Genomic DNA, 27903 nt, shown 5'->3' with positions numbered 1-27903 from the left:
TATATTAACACAGGTTGAAATGGATAGAAATAGGTCGTGTTCGGGTTAACCCAGTGAGTTTTTTTTTTTTTAATTGTTTTTTAGAGAGGTTATGTTAGTCATGTCACATGTTTATTTAAACGGGTCGTGTCATGATTAAGAGATTTGATCAATTTAATTAAATAAATCGAGTTATGATTGACCTATATAATCATATACTTATAGTTTGACCCAAAACAAACAATATCATACCACTTAGAATGGGCTGTTACATATGGTATTAGAGCCAGGATTCCAACCTGAGATGAGAGGAGCGTGTGCAAGCCCATAAATGTCATCAGCGGGGATGCTAGGTCCCAAAAAGGGGTGATTATGACATCTCACATTGCATGAGTATGAAAAATGTAATGTGTTTATATAGATCATGCTCTTTTTAAATGATATGAGACATTTTGAGGTAAAATTCAAGAACAAAACCGTGCGGTCTTGATCCAAAGCGAACAATTATTATACTAGTTGGAAGATGCCATTACAAATGAGGTCCATTAAGATAACTATCTGAGCTTCTTCATAAGTTCAATATGGTATATTCGTGTCGAGGTCCTATTCGTATTGATCTATTGCTGAAAATTAAAAGCAAAATTAATATTTGCTAATGTTTTATGAAGAATTATCACTATTAAACTATAAATAATTACTCCTAATTTTGTAGATTATTTTTTGATTGTTAATAAACCTTAATAACAGCAAAAGGTTTGAAGCCATTTTAAAAATTTTAAAATAAACGAACTATATTTGAATTTCGAACGTTTATTTAAAAAGAAAAAAGAAAAAAAAAAAAAAAGAAAAAAAAAAAGAGAAAGAATTTCGAACGTTTTAACGACAATAATCCAACGGAACGGAAGGGCACTGTGTTTGCAGCAAAACGATAGAGCGTTTCTCAAGAACGGAAACCGTCTTGTGAGAAAGTAAAACGGTGCGTTTTATAACTGAGGATAAGAAAAGCCACAAAAGCGCAAAGCGTAGAGCAGACACTGTAAGCTCCGACAGGGAGAGACGGAAATGGCGTCGGTGCGATCAGTAGCTCTGAAAGCTCTGAGTGGACCATCATGGTCACACCTCGTGCCACGGGCACAAACCCTACGCGTGCGAGCGTTCTCGGCCACCATGTCGCCGCCGTCTAAGGCCGTCGTCTACGAGCACCACGGTCCACCCGACACTGTCACCAGGTCCTAACTCAAAACCCTTACCCTATACCACCGAGCTTTATTTCTTTTATTTTGTTTCAGTGTTTGTGTTTGGGTTGCAGAATGATAGAGCTACCGCCGGTAGAAGTGAAAGAGAACGACGTCTGCGTGAAAATGCTTGCCGCTCCTATCAATCCCTCTGATATCAACCGGATTGAAGGTTCGCTTTCTTCGTATTTTCTTTGTTCTTTTGGTCCTCTTTTGATGTGAATATTCGTAATGCATTGATTAGGGTTGATCTAATAGATTAGCCTCCATTGGGCTGCTTAATTGAGCTAAATGGCCGTGTTAAGCTTAATTGAGTAGGGCTTTTAGGTTTCTACATGCAACTAAAAAGTGATATTAGATCTTGAATTTTACATTTATGATCAGCCAAACAAATCCGAATGCTAGGAATATGCAGTATATTCTTTTATATAAATTGAATGAAAAAAAGTATCAGGTTATTGAAAAATGTTATTTTTTTTCCTCATGGGTAATTTGAAGTTGATATTGCGTTCTTCTTGGGTAGTTTTTTTTTTTTTTTTTTTTCTTCCCTACTTTGTCTGAAATAATTTGACAAAAAGTGTTAGAAATGGTTCGTGGATGTTGCTGTAGGTGTGTACCCTGTGAGGCCACAAGTGCCTGCAGTTGGAGGATATGAGGGTGTTGGAGAGGTACACTCAGTGGGCTCTGCTGTTAAGGGTCTCTCGCCTGGTGATTGGGTCATCCCATCTCCACCTTCTTCTGGTATGTTTTCTGTTTGGCAGAGATAATTAAGAGTTGCTTTTCATTTACTTGGGCTTTGTTTCCCAGCATTTAGGAGGTCCTATGGCTTATCAAAGTGAGTTTTTCTTGAATTTATGTTAAATAGAAGTTTTTTGAACGCATTTCTTTTAAATTAAGCAAAGATTTATATATTGTTTGCTTTGAGACGACCCAAGAATGCCAGAAGCAAACAGGAGAAGACAATGTCATAAAAAAGTCAAAAGTAACCAAGAATTGAGAAATCTGGGAAAATGCATGGAATAGCAACTACCTGAAGACTGGAGAGCAAAACTGTTTCAGTCTTTGCTGTCACGCTGCTCAGCTTTTGAGTTGTTTTTATTTAAATTGCACAATTTTATCGTAAAAATGCAAAGCTGGGCATAGTAAATGCTGTGCAATTATATAGAACATGATATGTTGCACCCAATGGGAAAAGGAGAAGGGGCTGGATTTAGAAGGGCTGAAAAATCCACTACTTTAACAGTTAAAAGCTGTGAAAGAATGAGTTTTTTTTTCTCATTAAAGCTCAAGGATGACTGCCAAGCTGCAAAATGTTCTTGGTTGTTAAGAAAGTTAAGAGAACCAGTTTTGTCTCATTAAGACATATAACAAGGCATATTTTCTACAATTCATGGATAGAGAATTTGCATGCTTTGCTTTACCATATTGGACAATGATAATTTTTTTTCTGCTTAGGGACATGGCAGACTTACATTGTGAAAGATCAGAGTGTCTGGCACAAAATTAATAAGGATTCACCTATGGAATATGCTGCCACAATTACTGTTAATCCTTTGACTGCTCTAAAAATGCTCGAAGACTTTATTACTTTAAACTCAGGTACGGGGGGCATATTCCTAATTTTAGTACTCTATCCTTTTACCTGCTTAACCCTTACTAGCTTGGTTTGAATAGGAGATGCTATTGTGCAAAATGGGGCTACAAGCATTGTGGGACACTGCATTATTCAGCTTGCACAGTATCGTGGTATCCATAGTATAAATATAATAAGGGACAGGTGCTTATCCGAAATTTTGGCTCAAAGTTCGTTAGCTTGCTTACCTGTGTTTGCTAATGCGCAGTCTATGTATAAACTCATAAACAATTGAGCAGTTAGTGCATGTTAGTTTTTTTCTCATAATCTCCTTCCTCTAACAAAATAATTTTTCTATGAGAATCTTTCGCTTACCGCCATCTGTTCCTGCAGGGCTGGATCAGATGAAGCAAAAGAAAAGCTTAAAAATCTTGGTGCTGATGAAGTTTTTACTGAGAGTCAACTGGCAGTGAAGAATGTCAAAGGTCTCCTGGTACTGTGTTCTATTGACTAATTAAAGTTAGTACTGTCTGATGTAGGGGGAACCAGAGGTGTTTATCCTTTCCCATATGTAAAGGCTGGTTAAACGCATTGTTCTCTGGCAGCTATCTTTGTTTCTTAGAATATGAGTTCTTCAGCTTATGTTTTTTTTTTTTTATTATTATTATTATTATTTTTATTTTATTTTATTTTTATTTTTTTAACATCTCATTAATGTGGTGCACAAATCATGACTTGTTTGATTCTGATGTTTTCTAATTTACTCTCATTAATGTGCTAGGGTAGTCTACCTGAACCTGCTTTGGGATTTAACTGTGTTGGTGGAAATGCTGCTTCCTTGGTTCTCAAATTTTTGAGGTGTCATATGCTATGCTTTATTTTTTGAGAAAATTAAGCGTTTTTAATTTGGCTCTGAAATCTAATATTCTTTGAGATATATAATGAGTTTTTTTTTTTTTTTTTTTTCCTTTTTTTTGTTTCTTGTTTTCAGACAGGGAGGAACTATGGTAACATATGGTGGAATGTCTAAAAAACCTATTACTGTATCAACGTCATCTTTCATTTTTAAAGTAAGCCATGCTTTCCTTTCCTTTCTTTGTTTAGCAGTTTTCCTCTTCTAATTGTTAATTATCGGAGCAAAGTTTCAGCAATTAAGAAACTTCATGTTTGTTATTTAAGGTAAACTGGGATGATGAGTAATTCTAAATTGGTAACCAGTAGATTGAAATAACCTTGAAGTGGCCTTTACATAATAAACCTTGATTGAGAAAGTCTGATCACAAAAGGAGGGCTATGAACTGTCAATTGGTAGATATAAGAAGAACCAGTTGAAGGAAGTTGGAGATAAGAGTAGATATTAAAGACAACAGTCTGTATTGTAATACTATAACTGAACATGATATCTCGATTACTTAATTCAAAAAACAAAAAATTATAACTGAACATGATAGCTGTCTTTAGCTCTAGATAGCAACTACTATATGTCTGGCCAACTCCAACTGGTTGGCATTATAAGATTGATGGAAATCCATCTATCATTCTCTTATAAAATTAAGTGTTCCACCAATCTAAACATGCATTTGTAAAGAAAAAAAAAGAAAAAAAAGAAAAAGAAAAAAGGAATTGTGTAGTTGCATGACAGTTGTGTGGTTTCTGTCCTTGCATAACAATTGTATAGTTGAACATTCCTTGAGATACATTTGGTTTCTGATGTCAATCTTCTATGCTTCAAAATTGTTGACACTGGAAAACTAGTGAGAGTGAAATATCCTGTATGTTTTACTTCAGCATCCTATCCTCCCACATATGCATGAAATTGAGTTACTGTTGAGTTTGCAAGTCACCAGCTAGCTCTTAGAGTATAACTGGCTGTAGTATATGAAGAAAAAGTAATGCTGTTGCAGTCCTGCGATTCACTGGTTTATCTGATTAGCTTTTTGAAAGTTAGCCATTAAACCTTCATCATACTCCTATTCTGAATATAATCCTGGAGTGGACAATATGATAAAGCCAAATTCATTATGAAAAAGGTCTAATTGTTTTTCGTTGTGTTTTTACTGATTGCATTTTGCTTCCTTAAACAAGTAGGATGATTCTTCCTGATCTGGATGCATATAACGTGTGCCAGGCTCTATGCAAGCTCATAATGCAACAAGTTTTATATTGCCGTTTGTGCAATGCTATCTTCTGGTTGACCTTTTTGGATTTTCCTTCTATTCCTGCATCATCTATTTGAGAGATTTGAAGTTCCAATTAAAAATTTAAGGAGGCATGAATGTGGACCTCTCCAATTATTATTAAGCTGAGATAAAGCTTGACACATGCAAAACTAAACTGGGGTAGGAAGGGGTCAAGAAAGATAATATGGTCTGATGTGGATTAAATGAAGTTTGGTGGGGATGAAATTTGCACTACTTGCATGATATGAATCTCTGTTAACTGTTATAAAAATTTGCATAGCCAGAAGGTCAGATTAATTAAGATCTTGAAATGGATGCAAACTGAACAGATATTGTGAAATTTTGAAACAATGCATTTGGTGCAGAATAGAAGGGAAATATAGGACTGGCATTGCCATACAGTGGGTTTGATTTGTTGGCTAATGAGTTTTGGGATTGTTTCATCTTTCTAAATGAAATGGGTTTTTATGCTTATCATTCTCAATACACGTGCTTTTCATCGGATCTATACCTGTCTGTTATATCATGTTTGCATCTATCTGTTTTGCAGGACCTTTCTTTGAGGGGATTCTGGTTACAGAAATGGATGAGTACAGATAAAGCAAAAGAGTGCAGAAGTATGATAGATTACCTCCTGGACCGAGCAAGAGAAGGGAAGTTGAAATATGAGTATGTTCTTTTTCATAGACAAAATTACTTAACCGCCATTTGGTTTTTATCTTTCTGATCATATACCATAGCAGCATGTTAATATATTGAGAATCTCCTCTTTGCAGGATGGAACTGGTTCCCTTCAACAATTTTCACAGTGCATTGGACAAGGCACTTGGAAAACTAGGGAGCCAACCAAAACAGGTCCTCACATTCTAATTACAAATCAAGACTAAAGGTGAATGTTTGAGGTAATCCTATGCTTTTGTCGAAGTTCTAGGGTTTTGATTTTCTATTACACGTCATTACAGACTCCGATGACACAGTGAGAGTCCGAACTTCTTTACCTGGAAAATTGAATTCATGTAAGCACCATTATTAATGGAAGATCAGCAGTCATTGCTTAACTTTGTAATCAATCTTTTTTCTTTCTTTCTTCTTCTTCTTATGACAACAGAAATTGTAAGGAATCACTCCATTTTTTAATGCTTTTTAGAGGGTGTTCTTTTGTTTTTTGTTTGTAAAAGTGTTATGATGTGAGTGGTTACATAGAGGTGAAAATTTTAGTTTTATGTGTTTTGAGTCGCTAATGCTTTTGTTTTGAAAAGGGAAAAATGAAAAAAAATATTGTGCATGTGATGAACGGCATGATCAGTATATGTACGATATCAATTACCCATTGGCACTTGAGCTATCAGTGGTAATTGGCACTTGAGCTATCAGTGGTATGCCTTTAGTAATTTGAAGTCCACAAAAGGTATTTGAGTGCAGCCAATTACCAACCTTCCCTGAGCCCAACCGCGTTTGGCAAGGAGTGTCTGATATTCTACCAACTTCGGTGCAAGACTACTGTAAAATTTAGGGAGGGTTTCAGACTTCAAACTCAGATCCCCTAAAATTGGGTTTAGGAAATAATCAGGTTCCATTGCTTGAACTACTGACCACCGTACACCCTTTCCTTGGCCCTCTTCAACCAATCCCCAACCGACAGAAATTTCCTCCAAATTAAGTTTGGAGAAATTTTCTCTAATCCAGTTTATAAACATACAAAGTTATGCCTTAACATGTGAGAAACACAGTTTTTTAATTAACATAAATTAAGTACATGGTTTTTTTTTTTTTTTAATTAGCATGTGAGAAGCACAAAAATTTATGTCCATGGTTACGTGAATGGTTCTTAAACACATAATGGGCTAGATCGTAGGTTCTCAGATAACCTAAACCTTTTAAATTCTAAGGGAACTAAAACATTTTTTAAACACAAGGTTTGTGATTAAAATTATGCCTAGTTAGTTACTTTATTAATCACTCACAACTTAAATAAGAGAAATACAAAGATATATAGGCTTGGAGATGAATTCTTACCCCTATTGAAAGATAAACTCCTAACCCTTTATGTGATAAACTATAAAAGACCTATTGTCACAAAAACACTGCACAGTAGTGCTAGACTTAAACTCTTAACTGAAATAGATAACCGTCTACATGATGACAGAACTTATTATCATAACATCCATACCAGAAAACAGAACTGACTTACACTCACTAAGGTGGACAAACTTGACGCCATTATAGCATTATTCTTGAACGACCTGGAGCCTGGTCTCCTTCTGAACTATTGCAGACATAAAATTAAGGGATAAGGTAAATGATACACCACTTTCCAACAAAAATAAAAATAAAATAAAGAATGCCCTTTAAATAAATTAATTTTTATGAATCAATGTCATTACAGAAAATATTTGAAAATGGTTAACAAAATGAGTTCCATCACATTATGCAAAACTAGCAGGAACTAGGTCATCGTTGTTTAGTTTAGATAACAATCCTAGACCTAGACTGCTTTCTCCATATATCTCTCCTTTCTTTAATCACCTTAATATGATCAAATTCTCAGTAAAAAAAGAAAAAATCAAACCTTCAGGACAAGTATGGATCTATAAATTTAATGAGGCGCACTCCTTTCTCAAAATATAGTCCACTGCTTCTTCTACGGTGTCAACAACCTGCACGGGCAACATAGGGAGTTCAGATAATTTTCAACCAAGTTTTCATCTAAACCATTTTATGTGGGAAGCTTTGCTCAGTGTGCCTCCACTTCCTCTTTGTTTCAACAATTTAAGATTAAGAAGCAACCCAAAATTTGGAGTACTACACAATTTTACTACATCTCCTAAAAATTTGATCTACGTGGCTCAGAGGTGCCGCATAAGCCTTAAAAAAACACAAATATAAAATATCAAAATAGCAAAGTAACTAATAATCTTTGAGTGGTGGTCAGCCACCCCCTCCCATGGGTGGCTGCCCACCCCCTTGGAGGTGAAGGGGTGGTCGCAACCACCCCCGAAGGGCGGATCTGCATCGCAGTGTGCTGCTGAGCCAGGCGTTCCTCCTTCATTGTGACGCCCTGCTGAGCACCACAGGATCCAACCAGATCTAGTGGCTTCAGCGCATTGTGCAGCTGTGTCGCGAACCAAATCTATTGCAAAACAGACTGCATGGTGAACTGCCGCGGTGCGATACACCTTTGTCGTGGTACGCACCCTCGTGCAGAGCTTCGGCATCATGGGGTGGTGATTGGACAGCCTCAAGGAGGTGGGTTGATTGGTTGGCTGTCCTTGAAGGACAAAGACCCATGTTCATGGTGGTGCGGTGGGTTTTGCACAGACCAGCCCAATGAAACCGCCACATACTCTAGCGATGCATTAGGGCACAAGATCTGGGTTGACTCTAACAGTGAGTTTTGCTTAGAATGGCTTCAGGGGTGGCTAACGTGATAAGTTTAGTTCTTTAGTAGCTGACGTGACATTTACATGTCAAATTGTAAGGTATTGTAATAAATATTGCAGTACCCCTAGCAGCACTCTCTACTAACACTTCTTCAGCCCAGTGGTGAGGTAGCGTTCAGGTGGAATTGGGACCAAGCTATTCTCCCCCCTCCCCCCCCCAAACACACACACACACAAAACATAAATGGAGGAACGAAAAATAATAATAATAAAAAAAAAATTATAAGATAAAATAAAGATGACACTAGATTTGCAAAATACACAGGAGTTCATCAAACACTAACCAGGTCTGCTGGAAAATCGGCATCATTTTCCTTTCCCTTAAAAACCCCAGTCCTAGTCAGAATGGAAAACCAGGGATGTCCTGCCTGAAAATGCAAAATATAATATTCTATTGTGGTATCCTTATTATGTACCAATAGTATTCCCAATGCACAAAAATGTGAAACCAAGAGACAAACCTGCTGGGCACCTTTGATGTCAACTGAAGGATTATCTCCTATCATATATAGTGTCTTGAAATGACTTCCATCAATTGCATGATTCACAACATGTAGTTCGTGGTCAAGAGATGATGCAAGTTGCTTTAGTAAAGTTTCAGCATTCTTGAATACAAATGGATTTGGCTTCCCAAAAGATGTATACTCCAGAGCATTAGGGTGAATTCTGCATATTTATAGTACATGTAGAACAGTGCATGACATTACGTAAGACTGGTATTCAGATTATCCCCCCCTCCCCCAAAAAACCAACCCCCCAAAAAATGGCGTGATTTCAGATAGGAGGCACACATGATATAAGAGTATACCATAATCAATTAAAGTGTTTTCTCTAGCCTTACCTATTGAAAATGGATTCTAATGCAATTCTGAAAGCTCCCAAGCCAAGACGTTCAGAAGGAAAAGTAGCCTACCTTTGGCAACACCTTGTCAGTATATTGTTAGTTTTAAATAGGAATAGTTACATAGGCACTCAAGAAATCAATTTCGCTACTCATCACAACTAACCTGGAATTTAAGGTCATCATGTGCAAAATATAGTGGTGCTTGGTGTCCAATTTCCCTTCCAGGAAGACCTCCGGTTCTTAAAATGTCACAGAGAACCTGATACCAATATCTATTTTAGTCAGCTGCGAACTTAGAAGTTTGCCATACCAAGAATATTACACTTGAGATCCAGGGGCAGGGGGGCCACATGTCATACTGCATGCATAAATCAAGAAATCATCCTACTAAATGACATCAAAGAAGTTCATATGATCAGATAAACAGCCGGTTCAGAATAACCTGAATGTCTCTGCTCCAATCAACAGAATCGCTAACGATAAATGCCGCCTGAACTCTCTGCGAGTAAACACTCTCTCTTGGAGCTATCTGCTCAAAACTGCTACTTTGATTAGGAATCGGCTTAGTTGTCCATTTTTTGTATTTTGCCAGTGGATCAATGTCATCAAAGCAGGATGCATATTCATCTATTGAAATCACGTTTCTGCAAATAAAATCAATCAGCAAGAAGTCATTCAGGGGCACCTTAGATTACATTTGAGAATTTATACAACGACATTCAACAATGTGAATCACAAAGATAATACAACAAGGCAAAAGCCTTACTTAAATCCATATTCAAACATCACTGCAGCAGGTTCACCTTTTCCAACAGCTACAATGAATTCATTCTCATATCTGGACAACACAAGATGTAATCATTAAAGAGGTGAATTTGATCTTATCAATGAAATGAATCAATTCTCCATTTTAGTTCAGGCTTTCTATTCTCCCCAGGATCAAGATTCTGAAATTAATTTTATTGTTGTAACATATCATAAGATGTATCCCTTTGTTTGGCATGTCTATTCTTTCATTATTCTATAAATTCTGGCACATACGTTACATGTAATAGAATATGATAAATACACATATCTAAATGCATGTGTTGCTTCTAATGGTTTAAGAAAGTGTATGCCTGAGCTTTCATCATAGCCTTATATCATGTGCTTTAATTTCCTGGATATGAACTTCAACCCATCAATGACTTCAGCATGAACTTATGTACTTGCCAACTTTATGTTGTTTAATACACAATGATATACACAAGTATCCATGCACACATGCACAAATTTAATCATATTCGACTTTATTGCACATCGATGATTTGCATACCAAGTTCGAAAGCATACCTATTCACTAGCTGTCTAAAAGGAGAATGGCCCTGTACCACCTGAATCATAATTGTACTTAAACGATGAGAAACAAAAATCAATACAAAAGAGAAAAACAAAAACAAAAGCCCAGGAGTTCTGTGGTCAAATACTATCCATTTTGACATGATAACAAATTCATGTCATCACTCAACAAGCATGAGTGCCTAGCAAATTGACATACATGGTTGACAATAGAAAAAGGAAGAGAAAAATAGCACTTCAAAAATATTTCTGAAGAACTTCACAATTGTACCTGTGATGGCAAAATTTTTACACCCAAGAGCTCACTTAACTCTAAAGCTCTTTTGGATTCACGAAAACCACCTCCTGTTAAATCAAAGCACTAACAATATTAACTACTAAATCATACACATACTTAAAATACTTTTAAGACTCGATATGTAAATCCAAAATCCAGTTTCTCCCTAATACAACTTCCAACAAAAAGAAGAACACAGCTTTTTTCTTTCTTCTGGTCCAATGTCTGGGCCATAGAATGTGAGATACAATTCAATCCCATGACTTCGATACGACACCAAGAGACTTACCATTTGTCAAGAAAACATAAGGAATCTTCAGAACACCTGCTTGCAAAATAAGAGCAGAAAAGTGCCTAAAATTAATACGACAAAGAAAAATGAAATTTATTTTTTTGGGCACAAACTAATAATCAATCTTAAAAACGTGAAATAAACAAAATATTGCAGAAACACATAAAGGGTAGTACCAGACTCATCATATAACCTTCTCAGAGCCTGGGGGGAGCCTCCGATAGGAGTGTGGTCGCGCAAAACGACACCGTCAATGTCGAACGCAATACCAAGAGAAGGCCTGTAGTTCAATGACCCAGAACCAAAGCACCAAAACTAAGCTCTAAAGCATTGTTTGTATATATATATATATATATATATATATATATATATATATATATATATGAGATTTAAAAAAAAAAAAAAAAAAAAAACAGAGAAAAAGCTGAGTGAATGACCGTTGGGATTGCGAGCAAAGCTGAGAGAAGGAGCGTGAAAATAGTAGGGAAAGAAGTGACGGCAATCGCTTTGTGTTTGGGGGATGATGCGTTTGTGAAGCCCTTCTGAGAATTCCAAAGCTCATCTTGTAGCTGAGGAAAATGAGGAAAGCTCTGGAAATCTCCTTTCGTTTGCCAAATTGCCCAACAACTATGGAAGTTGTCAAGTTGGTCTCAGGAACATAAATTATTTACATCCGTAGGCTTTTAAAAACATTTTCCCAATATTTAATATTTCAAGAATTTCTTTTAAGATAGTAAAAAAGAAAAGCATAAATTATTCCTTTTTTTTTTTAAAATAAAAAAAATAGATTTTCTATATTTGATCTTTAAGCAATATTATCAATGCATATGAAAATAAATAAGTATCATTAATATCAATTTAAAAGATTGTCGAAACCTAATAAAACATACTTTGTATGTTCTTACGTACGAAAAAAAAAAAAAAAAGTGCCATATTTTGCTGTCCCATTTGTTGATACTTCATAGGACAAAACAAAAGAAAAGACATACAACAGTCTCCTCATGTCAAATTTCATATTTTGCTCCATAATTAACAAGAAATAAATTTATCCGGTAATAATATATATTTATTGGATTAGGATCCTATTAAATTATTTGTCTGAATTTGAAAGAATTTAATTAAGTAATTTGAGAGGATCTTAATCCCTTGGTTGCACACCATAATTTACCCATGATCTCTCGAACTTCCCAATCAATAACTTCCTTGCAACCAAGGATCTTCAATAAAATTACATTGTATTATTATTTATTAACCACTCACAAATGGTATTGTTGAAACTTACTCAAACATGAATAACTCTTTTGGTATTTTATGCGTGTAAAAGTTTATTAGCCTTACTCACTCTCAAAAGACATCTTGAGAGAGTAGAGGTGTCCATGGCTTATAAAGTACCCAGGTCATGTATCGCTTGGCGATATAGAACACTTTAACACGTTTCCTCACGTGTGACAACTTTAGCCAAATATAGGAACTTGCTCTGATACCATGTCAAAATCCATGAGCCTTGCTCACATTCAAAAGACACATTGAAAGGGAAGGAGTGTCCATGACTTATAAAGTGTCCATGTCATGTATCTCTTGGCGATGTGTGACACTTTAACAATACGTGCTCTTACGTAAACCAATAAGTCCATTCCTACGTGAACCGATTTTTGGTAACAGTTTTGCCATATTTTATCATCTCATAAATACAAGTCAACTCATCTCCATCATTTTGTCATTTGATCTAAACTTATATTCTTATCATGATATTTCTGTTAGTTTTGGACACTATGAAGTTTTATAAAGCATAAACCTAATTAATGAGCCAGGTTAAATTTCTAACAATCCTCGGACAAAACAACCCTGAGGGGCAACACGCTCAATGCATTTATATTCCGTTGAGAGACAAGGTAATCTTAAAACAATGGGTTAAATATATTTTAACTCCTAAACTACCACCATTTCTCCGGATGGCCCCCCAAACTACCAATGCTTAGATTATGGCCCTCCAAACTATCACTTTCTGATTTTTTGGCCCTATTCATCTATTTATGCTATCAATTCTAACAGAAATTTGCCAAAAACCCGAAAATACTTCTCCCTTAACCGTGGAAATTTCAAAGTGTATGAAGAGTATTTTCAGATTTCTGTTTAGAATTGACTGCATAAATGAACGAATGAGGCCAAAAAATCATAAAGTAGTAGTTTGGGAGGCCAGAATCTAAGCATTGGTAGTTTGGGGAGCCATCCGAAAAAAAAGGTAGTAATTTAGAGGGCTAAAATATATTTATCCCTAAAACAATAGATAATCTCCAAACACGCATCAGAGTAATACAAACACTTGTTTTTTAAGTTCTTTTTTCTCTTAGTAAAATTGGATTTACAATGTACAAATCACAGGCATAATAGAACATAGCCTTCTTTTACGCATACCAAGCCTCAGTGAGCACTGGATTCCAGAAAGGAATGAATCCAGTAACTTCCCAGCACAAACTGCCAATCCATCATCTCAAGACAGGAAGGGAGAACCTATCTCCCTAAATGCTATGCTTATTCAGAAGTTTACATATAGTATACGTATATGGTATACTCTCTCCAAACGAAAATCTCAATCTTTTTAACCAGGACTTCAGCGAACCAAACCAGGGAAACAAGGACAGTTATTGGTGATGGTGAGCTTACTCCATCATGTCATCTGGGTTGAAATTTAGAGACTCCTCCCATACGAGCTCCTTTATATCTTCCTCATTCAAGGATGCCTGTTCAAATCCAAAGATAAAAGGAGATGGACAAGTGGGCTCCTCATTTATCTCATGAAGACCGGATAGGTATGGGTGATTCAGTGCTTCCTCAACTTTACATGTACCATTAAAAAAAATGATATCCTCATCAGATAAAAAATGACTGACAACAATGAAATGGTAATTTATTCAAGTTTTGAGGAATACCAGTTATGCGTTTGCATGGATCAAACACTAGCATTTTCTCTGCAAGATCGATTGCCAATGGGGACACCTTTGGGAACTTCTCTACAAAGGGTTGCTTTGGGAAACGAGGGAGCTGCTTGACATACTTTCGAGCATTATCACTTCTTAAAAATCCAAGATCTGAATCATCTGGTGAACCTAATAGCTATTTTGGGAATTTTTTTTTTTTTAAAAAAAAATGGAAACAAAAAGAAGCATAAGATAAGACCATAAGATTGATAGGTTACCTAAAGAAGATATGCGACTTTTCTGGACAGCAAAGAGTTAAAGCTTAAGTACCTCAGTTATAAGCATCAACTGCTGAACATAGTCTTTACCAGGAAATAGTGGCTCCCTTCTGATAATCTCCAGGAAAATGCAACCAACTGACCAAATATCAATGGCCGCTGTGTATTCTGAACAGTTCAGTAGCAATTCAGGGGCTCGATACCATCGAGTTACAACATATTCTGTCATGAAATCTGTCTCCGAGGTAGTTCTTGCAAGCCCAAAGTCACAAATCTTGAGGTCACAGTTTGCATTGAGAAGCAGGTTGCTTGGCTTCAAATCTCGGTGCAAAACACTTGCAGAGTGTATGTACTTCAATCCCCTTAGTAATTGATATAGAAAATACTGCCAAAGCATTTAAAGAAACTGTTTTAATCTTTATTATTTAAATTTTTATTTCAATAAAGAAGATTACCAACCAGCCCCAAGGAGGGGGGGGGGGGGGGTTCTAGAACAAAGTATGCTGTGACAAAATAATTTTTAAGATCCCAAAGAAGCAGAAAATAAGACAGAATAAAATAACCCAATCACACAGCGTGAAACTTGGAGAAGAATTTCATGTTGGCTAAAGAGATTCTATTGCCCATCTCTTGTCCATCTCTGTACAAAAGATGTATAAATCCACCATTAAATTTGTGAGACTACATATGTGTTCCACAAATTTAATGGTAGATTTGCAAAAAAAATGTGCAAGAGAATGACACAAAACACATCTCTTTGAAGAAAAAAAACTCGAGTGGTCCACGTGACCTCATGAAACATCAAGTCACTTACGTCACAAATTAGCTGGACAAATTGTAGAACATCTTAAATATGTTTTTAGAGTGAACTGCATTTGATTCTGAGAAATGTGGAAACTATGAAGCAAAGGACAATTGCATATAGTATAAATGGGGTTAAAGATGAAATACATTGACCAGAGGTTACAAATTAACTAAAAGAATATTTAACCTAATCTTTTGATCTCTGGGGCAACTCCTCCCCAGCCCCGAACCCCTTCCCACTCCAAGTGTGATGTTTGGTGGGTGAAAGAGAGAGAGTTAAATAGATGCAAAAATCACTCATTCATCATCCTCTTTTTCACACCAGTGTTTTCCGGATCACCCCTAGGCAAGTGAAAATTAATTTTGTGAAGGGTTAATGCAACAATCTGGATACTAGTTTCGTTGTTTCTTGGGCACAGTCTTGAAAATATTAAAAAGGTCCATGGCTATTCATCTTCTTTTATTCAGAGAAGGCCATATTGTATGAATTGTTACTGGTTGGCAGCAACATCAATTTTCTTCAAGCTAAACAGTCCTACACCTCTATGTATCAATACGAAATTCAGAATAGCAAGAGATATCAAAAAATGGATGATAAGAAACAAAAAACCCTAAAAGAAAAACTCAATACAAAGCAAATACTCATTCTTTTTGCATGTGTTTACCAAAAATGTAGAGCCAGCAAGCTTAATACACGAAACCACTCTTCAAAAGATGTTTCTACACATGAACACTCATAAGGCATTAAAAACAGCACTTCACCATGATGAGATATGTAAAATCAATCATTTGTAACCCGAAATCAGTTGGGTTTTTTTCACTGATTAAAAGTATAGGTCCACTGCATCTTGGTTATTTAGGGGAATCACTAATTACCTGACAGTGATCATCTGTCAAAGCCTGGTTAGAGCGTATTATCTGATTTAGGTCAGTATCCACGAGCTCATATACGATATACACATCATTAAAATTTTCCCTTTCTGGTGGCCTTATGATGTCCTTAATTTTGACAATCTGCACAGTAACAATGCAGCATATGAGTTCTTACTCGCAACATTACAATGTGCACAAAATTAAATCCACGTGAAATACAAATAACAAAAGAGATTCAATAAATTAAGGTTGTAACATGCCATGATTGGATTAATCTTTCCAATAGTACTGTAAAATTTGCAAGAAGTACTAACAACAGAGGATATGAGACCCTAAACAACTGAAATTTACATTTTCATGGTCCATGTGGCAAAGGAGTTTGATCTCTCGAAGTGTCCTTTTAGCATCAATCCTGTTGTCGAATGCATTTCCGATTTTCTTGATTGCAACCTCTTCTTTGGTCTCAGCATTTGTCGCACAGCTGCAATAAGAACCCAATATTCAGCTTTATAATTTCATTTAGTATTATCCGATTATATACGATCAAAACTATAACAGTTGGCCTTTTCCCACAACAAATATCAATAAAATCAGTACCAAGATCTCAAATTTTGTAAATTTAACCCACGGTTGACCTAACTACTTCTCTCTGTTGACTTAAACTCATCTTTTTATAGGACTGTCCAAACAAACAGGACCTAAGCGATTCGTTCTTGTTTTTGTTTTGCTTTTCAACAAAAGACAAAGCAGGTCAAAGAAACCCAAAAAAGAAAAAGAAAATAAAAATTAAAAATTAAACAGAATCAAAACAGATATTCATTGCAAGCAGCAAAGATATAGGTGAAAAGAGCAAGCGAAAGCTGAGATTCGAATACCAAAGGTAAAGGCTGAAAGGAAAGGAAAGGAAAGCAGAAAATATACCAAACGATGCCGTATGCGCCGCGACCGACGGGGTGTATAGGAGGGACGTACTTGGCGGAGACCTCGAAGAGGTTTCCCAGGACGTTGTACTGCACGTATCGCCCTCCGTGCGTGGGAACTCCTCTCGCTTCACTCTCCACTGCTTCAATCTCCATCTCTCTCGCTCTTCGCTCTCTCCCCTCTGAAGAAAAAATCAAAGCTTTCTCTCAGACTTCTTCTGTCTTCTCTTTCTTTCTTACACACACACACACGAGGAGGAAAAAAGCAAAGAGGGTGCGGAAGAAAAGATCGCAAATTGCTGTCGCGTAGGGACACGGAGGCGGGGCCCATTTGGAAAAATTAAATGCTTTGTGTTTGAAATTTGAATATGGAATTGCGTGAACGGTCAATTAGCGGGTGGACCGTGACTAGCCGTTGAATTCCACTGAGAAGGAATGGGCCTATATAGTTATTGGGCTTTTTTGTATCCCTATTTATTGCTGAAATTATTTTTCATCGAAGCTATACGAATAATATTTTATATTTCATGGGTTAATGTCTTTCTTATATTCTTAATTTCATTATTCGGCTAGTAAACTTGGTAAAGTTTATCATAATTGTAAGAGATTTGGGTTTAACCTCATCTAAACAGAAAAAGAAAAAAAGAAAAAAGAAACAGGTTTGAAAGAAAGAAAAAGGGTTGCCTTTGATTGTAAAGCCAATAAATCAAATGGGCTAATAATAGGGGAAAAAAAAAAGAGAATGGAAAATTACATATATCCCTTGAACTATCATTTCATTGTCAATGTGCTCTCAAACTATTATTTATGTCAATGTCTCCTCTAAAGCCAACAAAAAGACAAAAATAACCTTTAAAAAAAATTCAATAAGACAAATATATCCTTATAAATTCGAGAAAAAAAAAACTAAAACTAAAAAAAAAAAATTAAAAACGATTTTTTTTTTTTTGAAAGATTAAAAAAAACATTTTTTTAAAAAAACAAGTTTTTTTTATAAAAAACGAGAAAATGAAAATCTAAGGGGTGGACCAAACTGAAAATTATATAAAACAAAAAAAAATGGAAAAACTTGGTTTTTATTTTTTCTGTTTTTCCTTTTTTTTATTTTTTCTAATTTTAAAAAGAAAAAAATAATTTTTTGTTTTTTTTGTTTGTTTGGTTTTTATATAATTTTATGAAGGGTATTTTTGTCATTAGAGGACATTGACATTGTTTGGTAATTTAGAAGGAGACATTAATACAATTAGTAATTTGAATGGCACATTAACAATTAGATAGTAGTTTAACATTACAAAAAAACTAGTTTTTAGTGGCCTACATTTAGTGAGGTAAGGGTGAAATAACCGCCCACAATAACCGTTAACCACCCATAACCGCTAACCATATAACCGCAAAACTGTTAAAACCGCCTTAAAAACCATTAACCACTTTACAAAGGTGGTTAGCGTTTTTTATAAAGGCCTAACCGCTAATTGCCTTTATTTGTGTGTGTGTGTATATTATATATATATATATATATATATATATATAACTTAACTAAACCTAAAGCAACGCATAAGATAAAAGCGGAAACAAAAAAACCCTAAACCTAAATCTAGGCTTGGCAATTCGGGTTCACGGGTCGGGTTCGTGTCAACCCGACCGACCCGATTACACAATCGGGGTCCAACACGAACCCGACCCAATTATTAATCGAGTTGAATTCCTAAACCCGAGAACGACCCTATTGTTAACCAAGTTACTCGAACACGACCTAGGTAACCCGTTGTGAAGAATCGACTATTCGTTTGAAGAAAACGAGTGTGAAGCCCATCGCATCCAAGCAAGCCATGGCCATGAATTGAAGCCAAGAAGACAGGCGTGAAGCCCATTGCATCGCATCCAATCATATCCCTTAAAACATGGAGAAAATCAGGGAGATATTGGAGAGGAAAACAATGAGAAGATTCTGCAGAAATAAATGAGAGATGCTGCTATGAGAGAGAGAGCACGAATCTGAGAAAGAGAGTATCAATCTTGGAGGATTTTGTGCCTTGATTTGAGGATCCTTTTGCAGGTCTGATTTATCCTCTAACAGGAGGCGTGAAGATGGTGAAGTGAAAGTATGAAGACAGTGAAGAAGGTCGATTTGTTGAAGAACTTGAATACTTGAAAGAGGTGTGAAAGTTGAAACCATTGAAACGACTGAAGGAGAGGAGGCGTGAAAGACAGTGAAAACTGAAAAGAAAAGATGCAGCCGCTAGGGTTTGTTACTAACTTTGTTTCGGGGGTTTTTTTTTTATTATTATTAAACGGGTTATAATCGTGTCATAATCGGGTTGACCCAAACCCGATTACCCTAAACCCAAACCTTGTATTTTCGTGTCGTATTCGTGCCGGGTTCAAGGGTCGTGTCAAAAATTGTCAAGCGTACCTAAATCTCATTCTCCCGTATCCCTCACTCAAACAATCTGTGCCGCCTTAGACCTCAGAGCCTCACTCAGCTCCTCAACCCTCAACCCTCAACGGCTCAACCTCTCGGCTTTCTAAGTTTTTCTCATCTCCAATTCTCCCTTCTCGCTACACACCGCCACTCGCCGACCTCTCTCCCTCTGCCCAGAAGCTCCAACGCTCTACCATTGTTGATTCTCAGTCTCTCTCACTCTTTGTCAGTAAGTTTTCTTTCTTCTTCAGTTCTGTCATTAGACTGTGTTGGGTGGTGTTTCAGATTTTTGGCTTTTTTATTGTATTTTGGGTAGAGTTTCGGAGTTTTGTTTATGCTTTATGGGTCCTTTTTATTTTCTTTTTTTATTTTTTTGTTTCCTTCCTATAATGGCTTATGATTTTCTCTGCTTTTCATATTTAGTTGATTTGTTATATTTTGATATTGGTTTGAGGACTTTCAGTCTGACATACATGCGAACATGTAAATACGATCGTGCTAATCCATTTGCATATTCAAAATTTCATATTTCCTAGAAACTATAGGCCTAGTTGTTTAGCTGTTTTGGAAACAGTTTTCTGTTTCCAAAATAGTGAAACATGTTTTGGTCCGATTGACTTGCGTTTGGTTAGTTGTTTTTAAAATAAAAACAAGCAAAACAGACTGCTTTGCATGCAAGCCAACATGGTCATTGGGGAGTCATTCAGATTCTGGTGGTTTTTGGAGCCAATGTATAAGGTTTTTACTCCTAGTCATCTTGTCATTGTGGTCATTAGTAAAAACATTTAATATGTGTTTTTAATCAATTATTAAAAACAGTTTTGGATAAAACTGTGCATCTAAAATATGTTACTCAATTATTAAATTCACCAATCAGATTATGTGCATCTATTATACATAATAAAATATGTTATTCAATTATCAAATTTTGATATTTTTTTTGGGGTAATTACCTATTTTCCCCCATGAACTACCAACTTTTGCGCAAAGCCCCCACAAACTACCAACTTGACCAAAATAGAGCATTCAACTACTAAACACAACCATTTTCCCTCATTTCGTCAATTAGAGGGTTAAAACAAACGATCAACGGGTCACGTGACCGTCACGTGCCGTTTTACATGGGGGCATGTTGGAAGATGGTGGTAGTTCATGGGGGCATGTTGGAAGATGGTGGTAGTTCATAGGGGAAAAATAGGAAAGATAATGAGGGTAAAACAGCATGTGACGGTCACGTGATCCGTTGACCGTTTCTTTTAACCCTTTTGACTGACGGAATGAGGGAAAATTGTTGTCTTTGGTAGTTGAATGCTCTATTTTGGTCGAATTGGTAGTTTGTGGGAACTTTGCACAAAAGTTGGTAGTTCATAGGGAGAAAAGGTAATTACTCCTTTTTTTTTTTAATCGATGGCAGACACTTTTAGTGATGCAACCACCCCTATTATGGTAGAGGACAATTATGAATTTGAAACACATTCCACTGCAAATGTTGAAAGCCCCACACCTTCCCAATAGCCACAATGTAGAAAACCACCTGTGAATCAATCCATTGTGTGGAATCACTTTAAAAAAGTGAAACCGATCGACAAGGAGAACCCTAAAGCTATGTGCAATTATTGCAATAGGTTGATAGGGTGTCACTATAAGAGAAATGGCACTTCAACCATGATGACACAGCTTGCTCGTAATTGCCCAGACTCTCCACTTAAGAAATCGAAACTACCCAAGAACCAAACATTGTTGCAAATGTCATTCAAGAAACCGGTAGAAGGTGGTAATGGTAACCAAATAAGATTCATGAAGTATGATTCAAACAATATAAGAAATTTGATTGTTCGGTATTTCATCAAAAGTGAGCTGCCTTTTAGGCATGTGGAGAGTGATGGGTTTAGGGAATTGATAAATGGAATTGAACCTAGGTTCAAAGTACCATGTCGTATTACTTTACAAAAAGATTGCTTGAAACTGTATGAAGAAAAAAAGCTTAGGTTGAGGGCTTTTTTGAGCGGTAAAAGGGTTTGCATCACTACCGATACATGGACATCCCTGCAAAATATAAACTACATGTGTGTTACCGCTAGCTTCATAGACTCTGATTGGACAATGCAAAAAAAATACTCAAGTTTAACCAAATTCCCAATCATAGGGGTGAAACTATTGGAAGTATGATAGAGAGTGCATTGACCCAGTGGAGGATTGATAATGTGTTTACTATTACAGTCGATAATGCATCAGCCAATGATATGGGGGTTGAGTATATGAGAAAAATGATGAAGAACAAGAGTCATAACGTTTTGGGAGGAGAATTTCTTCACATGTGTTGTGTTGCTCATATTTTAAACCTTGTTGTTCATGAAGGCTTGAAAGACTTAGGTGACTGTGTTACTAATATAAGGAATGTAGTAAGATATGTGAGGTCTTCATCGGAGAGGATGTCAAAGTTTAAAGATTGTATAGAGCGGGAAAAAAATAAATGTAAGAACATAGTGTGTCTAGATGTTCCAACTAGATGGAACTCTACATATTTGATATTGAGCACCGCTGAGAAGTATCAAAGAGCTTTTGACCTATTGGGGGAGAATAAGCATAATCATTTTATTGTTCCTCAACCTGTTGATTGGGAAAATGCTAGGTCATTTGCGACATTTTTGTAAACTTTTTATGAAGCTACATTGAAGCTTTCTGGTTCAACTCATGTCACCTCCAATTCGTATTTTTTGCAACTTTGTATTATTCAAAATACCTTGAATGATGGTTGTCTCAGTGAAGATTAGGTCCTGAGTTCTATGAATTTTAATATGAAACATAAATATGAAAAGTATTGGGGGACTATGGATATGATCAACTTAATGTTGTATGTTGGTTTTGTTCTTGACCCACGCAACAAGATAAAGGCATTGGTGTTTGTTTTGGTTGAGAAAATGCAATGGGCCTGTGTTGGGGGGGAGGGGAGGAAGGGAGTCATCTAATATTGTTGAAGATACAAGAAGAGAAGATGTCAATCCTATTTGTAGTGATGGTAGTAAGGAAGATAAAGAGACACAATAGAGGAATATGTTTTCCCAACACCTTGTCGCAGAGAATGACTTGAAATGTAGGTCGGAGGTGGATCAATATTTGTTGGATGGGTGTGAAGCAAATATCAAAGAATTTAACATCTTAAATTGGTGGAAGGTTAATGCACCAAAATATCCTCCTCTCCCAGAGATAGCTCGTGATGTATTGGCCATTCCTATTTCCACCATTGCCTCTGAGTCAGCCTTTAGCAACGGATGACGTGTATTGGATACATTTAGGAGTTCATTGTCTCCACTTACCGTTGAGGCCTTGATTTGCACACAAGACTAGTTAAAGAACCACCCAATTATCTATGAGGAAGTGTTTCAAGACTTTATGGAAAGCTATGATGAACTTGGTAAATTTTTTTGAATTAGTTATTTATAAATTCATTTCACTCACTTTTCATTATTTATTTATTTAACTCAAACTTTTTCTATTGTAGATGGGCTTCAGCATCAACGTTCAAATTCAAGGACGACTGAAACATCTTATTCCTTGTCCCTAGAGAAAGGTTATCATTTTTTGACTTGTCATTATATTTATATTACAATACAATTACACTCAACATTTTTTGACTTGTCATTATATTTATATCATAGGATTTTGCTAGAAGACCAAATGAGAGCCGTGTTGTTATTTCCACAAGATTTTTTTATGTTGAGTGTGGGTGTGTAAACTATGGATATGGTTTGATTTTTGAGTATGGTTTGATAATTGATGGGTGTGGGTGTGTGGACTTGTGGACTATGGACTATTTGAATATGGTTTAATTTTTTGATGTTGTGAATCAAACCATGTTGTGAGTTTGGGTGTGTGAACTTGTGGACTATGGACTATTTGAATATGGTTTGATTTTTTGTTGTTAGTGAATTAAACCATGTTGTGAGTGTGGATGTGTGGACTTGTGGATAGAACTTACAATTTTTGACACGACCCGCGAACCTGACACGAAGTTAAAGGGTTAGGGTTAAGCTTAAAAGAGTTTGGGTCATAAAAGGGTTGACCCGTTTAATAAGATGGTCATTACAGGGTTAACTTGTTTGACCTGTGGGTTGACGCGTTTGACCTGTGGGTCGACCTGTTTGACCCGTATACTTAAACCCTTTTTTTTTAACATTAAAAATCAAATCTAAACAATCATGTTACCTATCTCTTTCTCTTACTGTCTAAAGAGTAAAGACCAAACTAAAAAAATCGCACAAAAAAAAAAACCAAGTCTTTTTATTTTATTGAGTTAAAACTTTAACAAAAAAGCCAAATACTAAAAAAAATTTAGCAGGGTTTTTTTTTTTTTCTTTTCTTTGAAGTTTTTGAACTTAGAAGTTGAACCAAAACAAGTAAACAATAAAACAACTCAATGTTTCATATTTCAACTATGAAATAATATAATTATTCAAACAATATGATTTTTTTAGTTTAAATTTGTGTTTTTGTTTTTATTTTTATTTTTATAGACTTTATTAATAAATGGGTCAAACGGGTCGAGTCGTGTCAACCCGTTATTTAATACGGTCGTGTTAGGGTTTAAGGATTTGACCTTTTTATCTAAACGGGTCGTGTTAGGGTTGATCCTTAACGGGTTGGCCGGTCAAACAAGTCATGTCAACCTGTTTTGACAGCCCTACTTGTGGACTATGGACTATTTGAATATGGTTTGATTTTTTAATGTTGTGAATCAAACAATGGGTGTGTTGACTTGTGGACTATGGACTATTTGAATATGGTGTGTTGACTTGTGTTTTGAATTTGATCTCAATAATCAATATGGTCCTTGCTCAAGAGTGAAATCAATGTTACAAGAAAATGTTGGAAATTTTGTAGACTTGGCTCTTGAAGATATTGTAGAACTTCTCAACAGGTGCCATGTTTCTACTTGTATAAAAAACGTTGTTACTACAAGTAGCATTTCCCAAAACTAGGCCTCTCCAAAATATAGAAACTAGGCCTTAAAAACTAGGCCAAAAAAAGGTTCAAAACAAGTCCAACAGTTAATTAAAAAAAAAAAAACTGGTTGGCGGTTATTTGAAAACCGCCAACCGCCTAGCCGGTTACGGTTAGCGGTTTTGTCCAATAACCACTAATCGTAAGTCCCTTTTCACCCCTATAGTGAGGTGTCTGATGGTTTGACACGCCACTAACTGTTAGTGGCATGTAATTTGTGGTGCTTTTAACACGCCACTAATCCGATTGTCACTAATTGGAATTTAATGGCGTGTCCTTCTTACCATGCCACTAATTAGTGGCGTGTTATATTAGATACGCCATTGATTTTAGTGGCTTTTAGTTCTAACTTCAGTGGCGTCTCTAATATAACAAGCCACTAAATTAGAAAGTTTTTTTTAAAAAAAAAAAATTATGCGGTTTGAAGAGTGAAATTTGCTAGGTACAGTTTTATAATGAATTTCACATTCCACATGAAGCATTCCAAAAAAACCAACAATGACCAACACCAAAATCCTTTAAATAAGAATAATAGATTACATATATCAAAATGGATAAAGAATAAAAAACAAATGAAAAAAATCTAGGGAAAAGGAGACATGATGGAAGAGAAAGCATTAAAGTACAGCAAACATGTCAAAATGGATAAACTTCCAAAATTCCACTATTTTCTAAGTTCCAACTCCAACAGAAAGAAGCATCAATTTTTAATTTTTTTTTTTTTGTTCAGAATGCATGGGTGGGGGGATTAGTGAGTGCATCCACAATAATTGTTCCAGAGAAGTTTACTTCAGCAGATGAAGCAAGGGAAACTAACACCCACTTTCTTCCAATAATTACCAAGTAACCGACAGCAAATAGACCCATTTAAAAATTAGACATATATATATATATATATATATATATATATATATATATATATATATATATATATATATATATATATATATATATATATATATATATATATATATATAGCAAAAACAAATACTAAAACAAGAAAACAGGATTCTAGACAACAATGGATAAAAATGAGCACCGCCTTTGACGGCACACTGTCAACTAATTGAATATGGCCATGAAGACTGCCACTCTATTCCTTCTTCCTATCCTTCAATGGCCCCCTAGGAATCTTGCTCAAAACCTTTGCATCAAAAACTATGTACTGCTTCCAAGATGTCCCAAAAACATATTATATATTGTTAGAAATCATCAACATATTATTTAACCTAACATGCGCAGCGGAAATAATATAGAATGGGTTTTAGGCTTACTTCCGGTCATTGTTGCTCAAGCGTTTCTCAAGAACTTCTAAAGAATAAAATTTTGAGGTGTCTTCTAACCTATGCATTTTGCTTAATGGTTGTACTGATGGTGTACACAGGCACTTTATTTATAGGCTAGGTTAGGGACCCTTAAAATGGTAAATACCGTATTGTTCCTCCTATCAAGGAAACAATATTATTAATTGATTTTTTTAAAATCAATTAAGCGATTTCATTACGGTAATCTAAATTAATAGAAATTACCATAACTTTAATACTGTATATTATATTTATTTATTAAAACATAATAAATATAATAAACACCGTAATATGTGATATAAAGGCCACATAAGGAAATAATATTTTATATTCTCCCACTTGGCCTTTATGACACATGACCTTATGGTATTACGTTCTTTAGTTTGGCCAATCTCTTATGGAATCCTCCAACTCAAATAAAAAATGTTTCACACGGATCATGGCGGTAAAACCATTATAAAATTAGATCGTCCCTTCCATGTATCACAGTGTAAACCATTCCTTATGTGAGTACCTTATAGATAGTTAAGCTTTATGAATGAACTTCCCATAAGTCATTCGGGTCCAACTTTATTTATCCTCATAGATAAAGTAATAAATGTGCACAATAAACTTTATTACAATAACTTTATGTCTATAGATCAAAACTGAGTACAAAATGAATCAACAAGTCCCATATGGTCCACATGACCTTTAAACTGTTTTACGGGTAAACCTTTTGTCATGGGTTCTGCAACCATTGATTCTGTACTAATATGCTCAATGAAAACTTCATGTCTCTTAATGTTATCTCTAACACTAAGATACTCGATGTCGATGTGCTTACTTCTGCTTCCACTTTTGTTATTCTTAAAAAAGAAAACTGCAGCAGAATTATCGCAAAAAATCTTAATGGGTCTTGCTATTGAATCGACAATCTTTAGTCCACCAATGAAGGTTCTCAACCACAATGCCTGTGTAGTGGCTTCATAGCATGCAACGAACTCTGCTTCCATGGTAGATGTAGCAACTATAGTCTGCTTGCTGCTTTTCCAGGATATAGCCTCTCCAGCAAGAAGAAAGATATATCCTGAAGTAGACGTTCTACTATCTACACATCCAACAAAGTCTGAATCTATATACCCAAAAACCTCCAAACGATGGTGTGTCTAAAAGTCAAACTGTAACCCTCGGTTCCTTGCAGGTATCTCATGACCCTCTTGGCAGCATTCCAATGCTCTAATCCTGAATGACTTTGGCATCATCCCAGCATTCCAACCACCAATACAATGTCAGGTCTGGTGCAGACTTGATGTAATGTCCTAGAAAATATTTAATGGATTTATTAGGATAAAATAAAAATAAGTCTATTTGGTGTGTTAGAATAAATAAAATGATTCTATAGATTTGTAATTGGTAGCCAAGAAAATAAAAATGCAAGAGAATATTTTTAAAGTCTAAAAAGAATTAGGAATTACAAAAGAAATTACAAATACAAATAATAGATGAATAAAAAAAAAATGTATATATATATATATATATATATATAGGGCCGCACGACCTTTCATTTGAAAGGCCGTACGGCCAATACAGGAAATGGCCGAGTGGCCATTTCCTCTTCAGTTAATATATATATATATATATATATGAAATGATGAGGCGCACAGTGCGCCTCACCATTTTGAACGTTGAAGGGCCGTACGGCCCTTCAACCAAAAGAGGCACATGCCTCTTTGCATAAGAAAAAAAAAAAGAAAAGAAAGACGAGGTGAGGTGGCACGTCTGTGGCCCCTCAGAGAAAAAAAAAAAGAAAAAGTGATGAGGCAGAATGCCTCATTCGAGCACAGAGAAGAAAAAGAAGAAAAAAGAGGGAAAATAAGAGTGAGGTTTCTCTTTGTTTTGAGTAGAAAAAATTGTGATCTATGAAGATCCAACGGTCGGATCCTCAATCTGTTTTCAGGATCTACGTTCTTACCGATTTTTTTAAGGCAAAACACTAAACTCATGATTTCGTGATTTTCGGGTAAAATCCTAAATATGAGTTTAATCATCTATATTCTTTAGGTATTTGAGCTTATTGAAGCTTACTTGAGGCTACCTAAACTTTGGGTTGGAGTTTGGTGAATTTGGGTAAGTTTTTCCTTAAGCCTTAATTTTTGGGTATTTGATATTTGTGGGATTTTAAGAGATTAACTTTTAGTAAATGTGATTGTGTTTAAAATATTGTTATTGGGGTTAAGTTTGGA

General features: G+C 35.7%; 3 protein-coding genes across 5 annotated transcripts; 1 reads left to right on the top strand and 2 right to left on the bottom strand.

Annotated features, from left to right (window-relative positions):
- The first annotated feature begins 979 nt into the window (after positions 1–979).
- On the top strand, positions 980–6130 carry LOC133877939 (enoyl-[acyl-carrier-protein] reductase, mitochondrial). Of its 2 annotated transcripts, XM_062316397.1 has the most exons (11): positions 980–1208; positions 1289–1386; positions 1824–1955; positions 2670–2813; positions 2889–2991; positions 3181–3280; positions 3569–3645; positions 3779–3857; positions 5518–5636; positions 5744–5856; positions 5930–6130. In XM_062316397.1, exons 1-10 carry the CDS (start codon positions 1042–1044, stop codon positions 5835–5837), a joined length of 1113 nt encoding a protein of 370 aa, XP_062172381.1. In that variant the 5' UTR covers positions 980–1041; the 3' UTR covers positions 5838–5856; positions 5930–6130. The 2 variants fall into 2 exon arrangements, with proteins under 2 accessions (XP_062172381.1, XP_062172380.1); XM_062316396.1 differs by having other exon boundaries at positions 981–1208; positions 5744–6130.
- A 754-nt stretch (positions 6131–6884) lies between these two features.
- Positions 6885–11800, bottom strand: LOC133877938 (mitochondrial hydrolase YKR070W-like). Of its 2 annotated transcripts, none has more exons than XM_062316394.1 (13): positions 11596–11800; positions 11335–11438; positions 11156–11191; positions 10861–10934; positions 10584–10624; positions 10018–10089; positions 9694–9895; positions 9415–9510; positions 9249–9316; positions 8869–9073; positions 8692–8775; positions 7537–7624; positions 6885–7233 (listed from the first exon to the last, which is right to left on the bottom strand). In XM_062316394.1, exons 1-12 carry the CDS (start codon positions 11718–11720, stop codon positions 7556–7558), a joined length of 1176 nt encoding a protein of 391 aa, XP_062172378.1. In that variant the 5' UTR covers positions 11721–11800; the 3' UTR covers positions 6885–7233; positions 7537–7555. The 2 variants fall into 2 exon arrangements, with proteins under 2 accessions (XP_062172378.1, XP_062172379.1); XM_062316395.1 differs by having other exon boundaries at positions 6885–7228.
- Positions 11801–13469: 1669 nt separating this feature from the next.
- Positions 13470–17250, bottom strand: LOC133877666 (mitogen-activated protein kinase homolog NTF6-like). The gene is made up of 6 exons (XM_062316056.1): positions 16953–17250; positions 16383–16512; positions 16035–16172; positions 14407–14739; positions 14089–14272; positions 13470–13994 (listed from the first exon to the last, which is right to left on the bottom strand). Exons 1-6 carry the CDS (start codon positions 17105–17107, stop codon positions 13819–13821), a joined length of 1116 nt encoding a protein of 371 aa, XP_062172040.1. The 5' UTR covers positions 17108–17250; the 3' UTR covers positions 13470–13818.
- Positions 17251–27903: the final 10653 nt, after the last annotated feature.

Source organism: Alnus glutinosa, chromosome 9 (assembly GCF_958979055.1).
Source record: "Alnus glutinosa chromosome 9, dhAlnGlut1.1, whole genome shotgun sequence".
Classification (NCBI taxonomy): domain Eukaryota; kingdom Viridiplantae; phylum Streptophyta; class Magnoliopsida; order Fagales; family Betulaceae; genus Alnus; species Alnus glutinosa.
The sequence above is the reverse complement of the archived record's forward strand: the minus strand, read 5'-3'. Positions and strand labels throughout refer to the sequence as shown.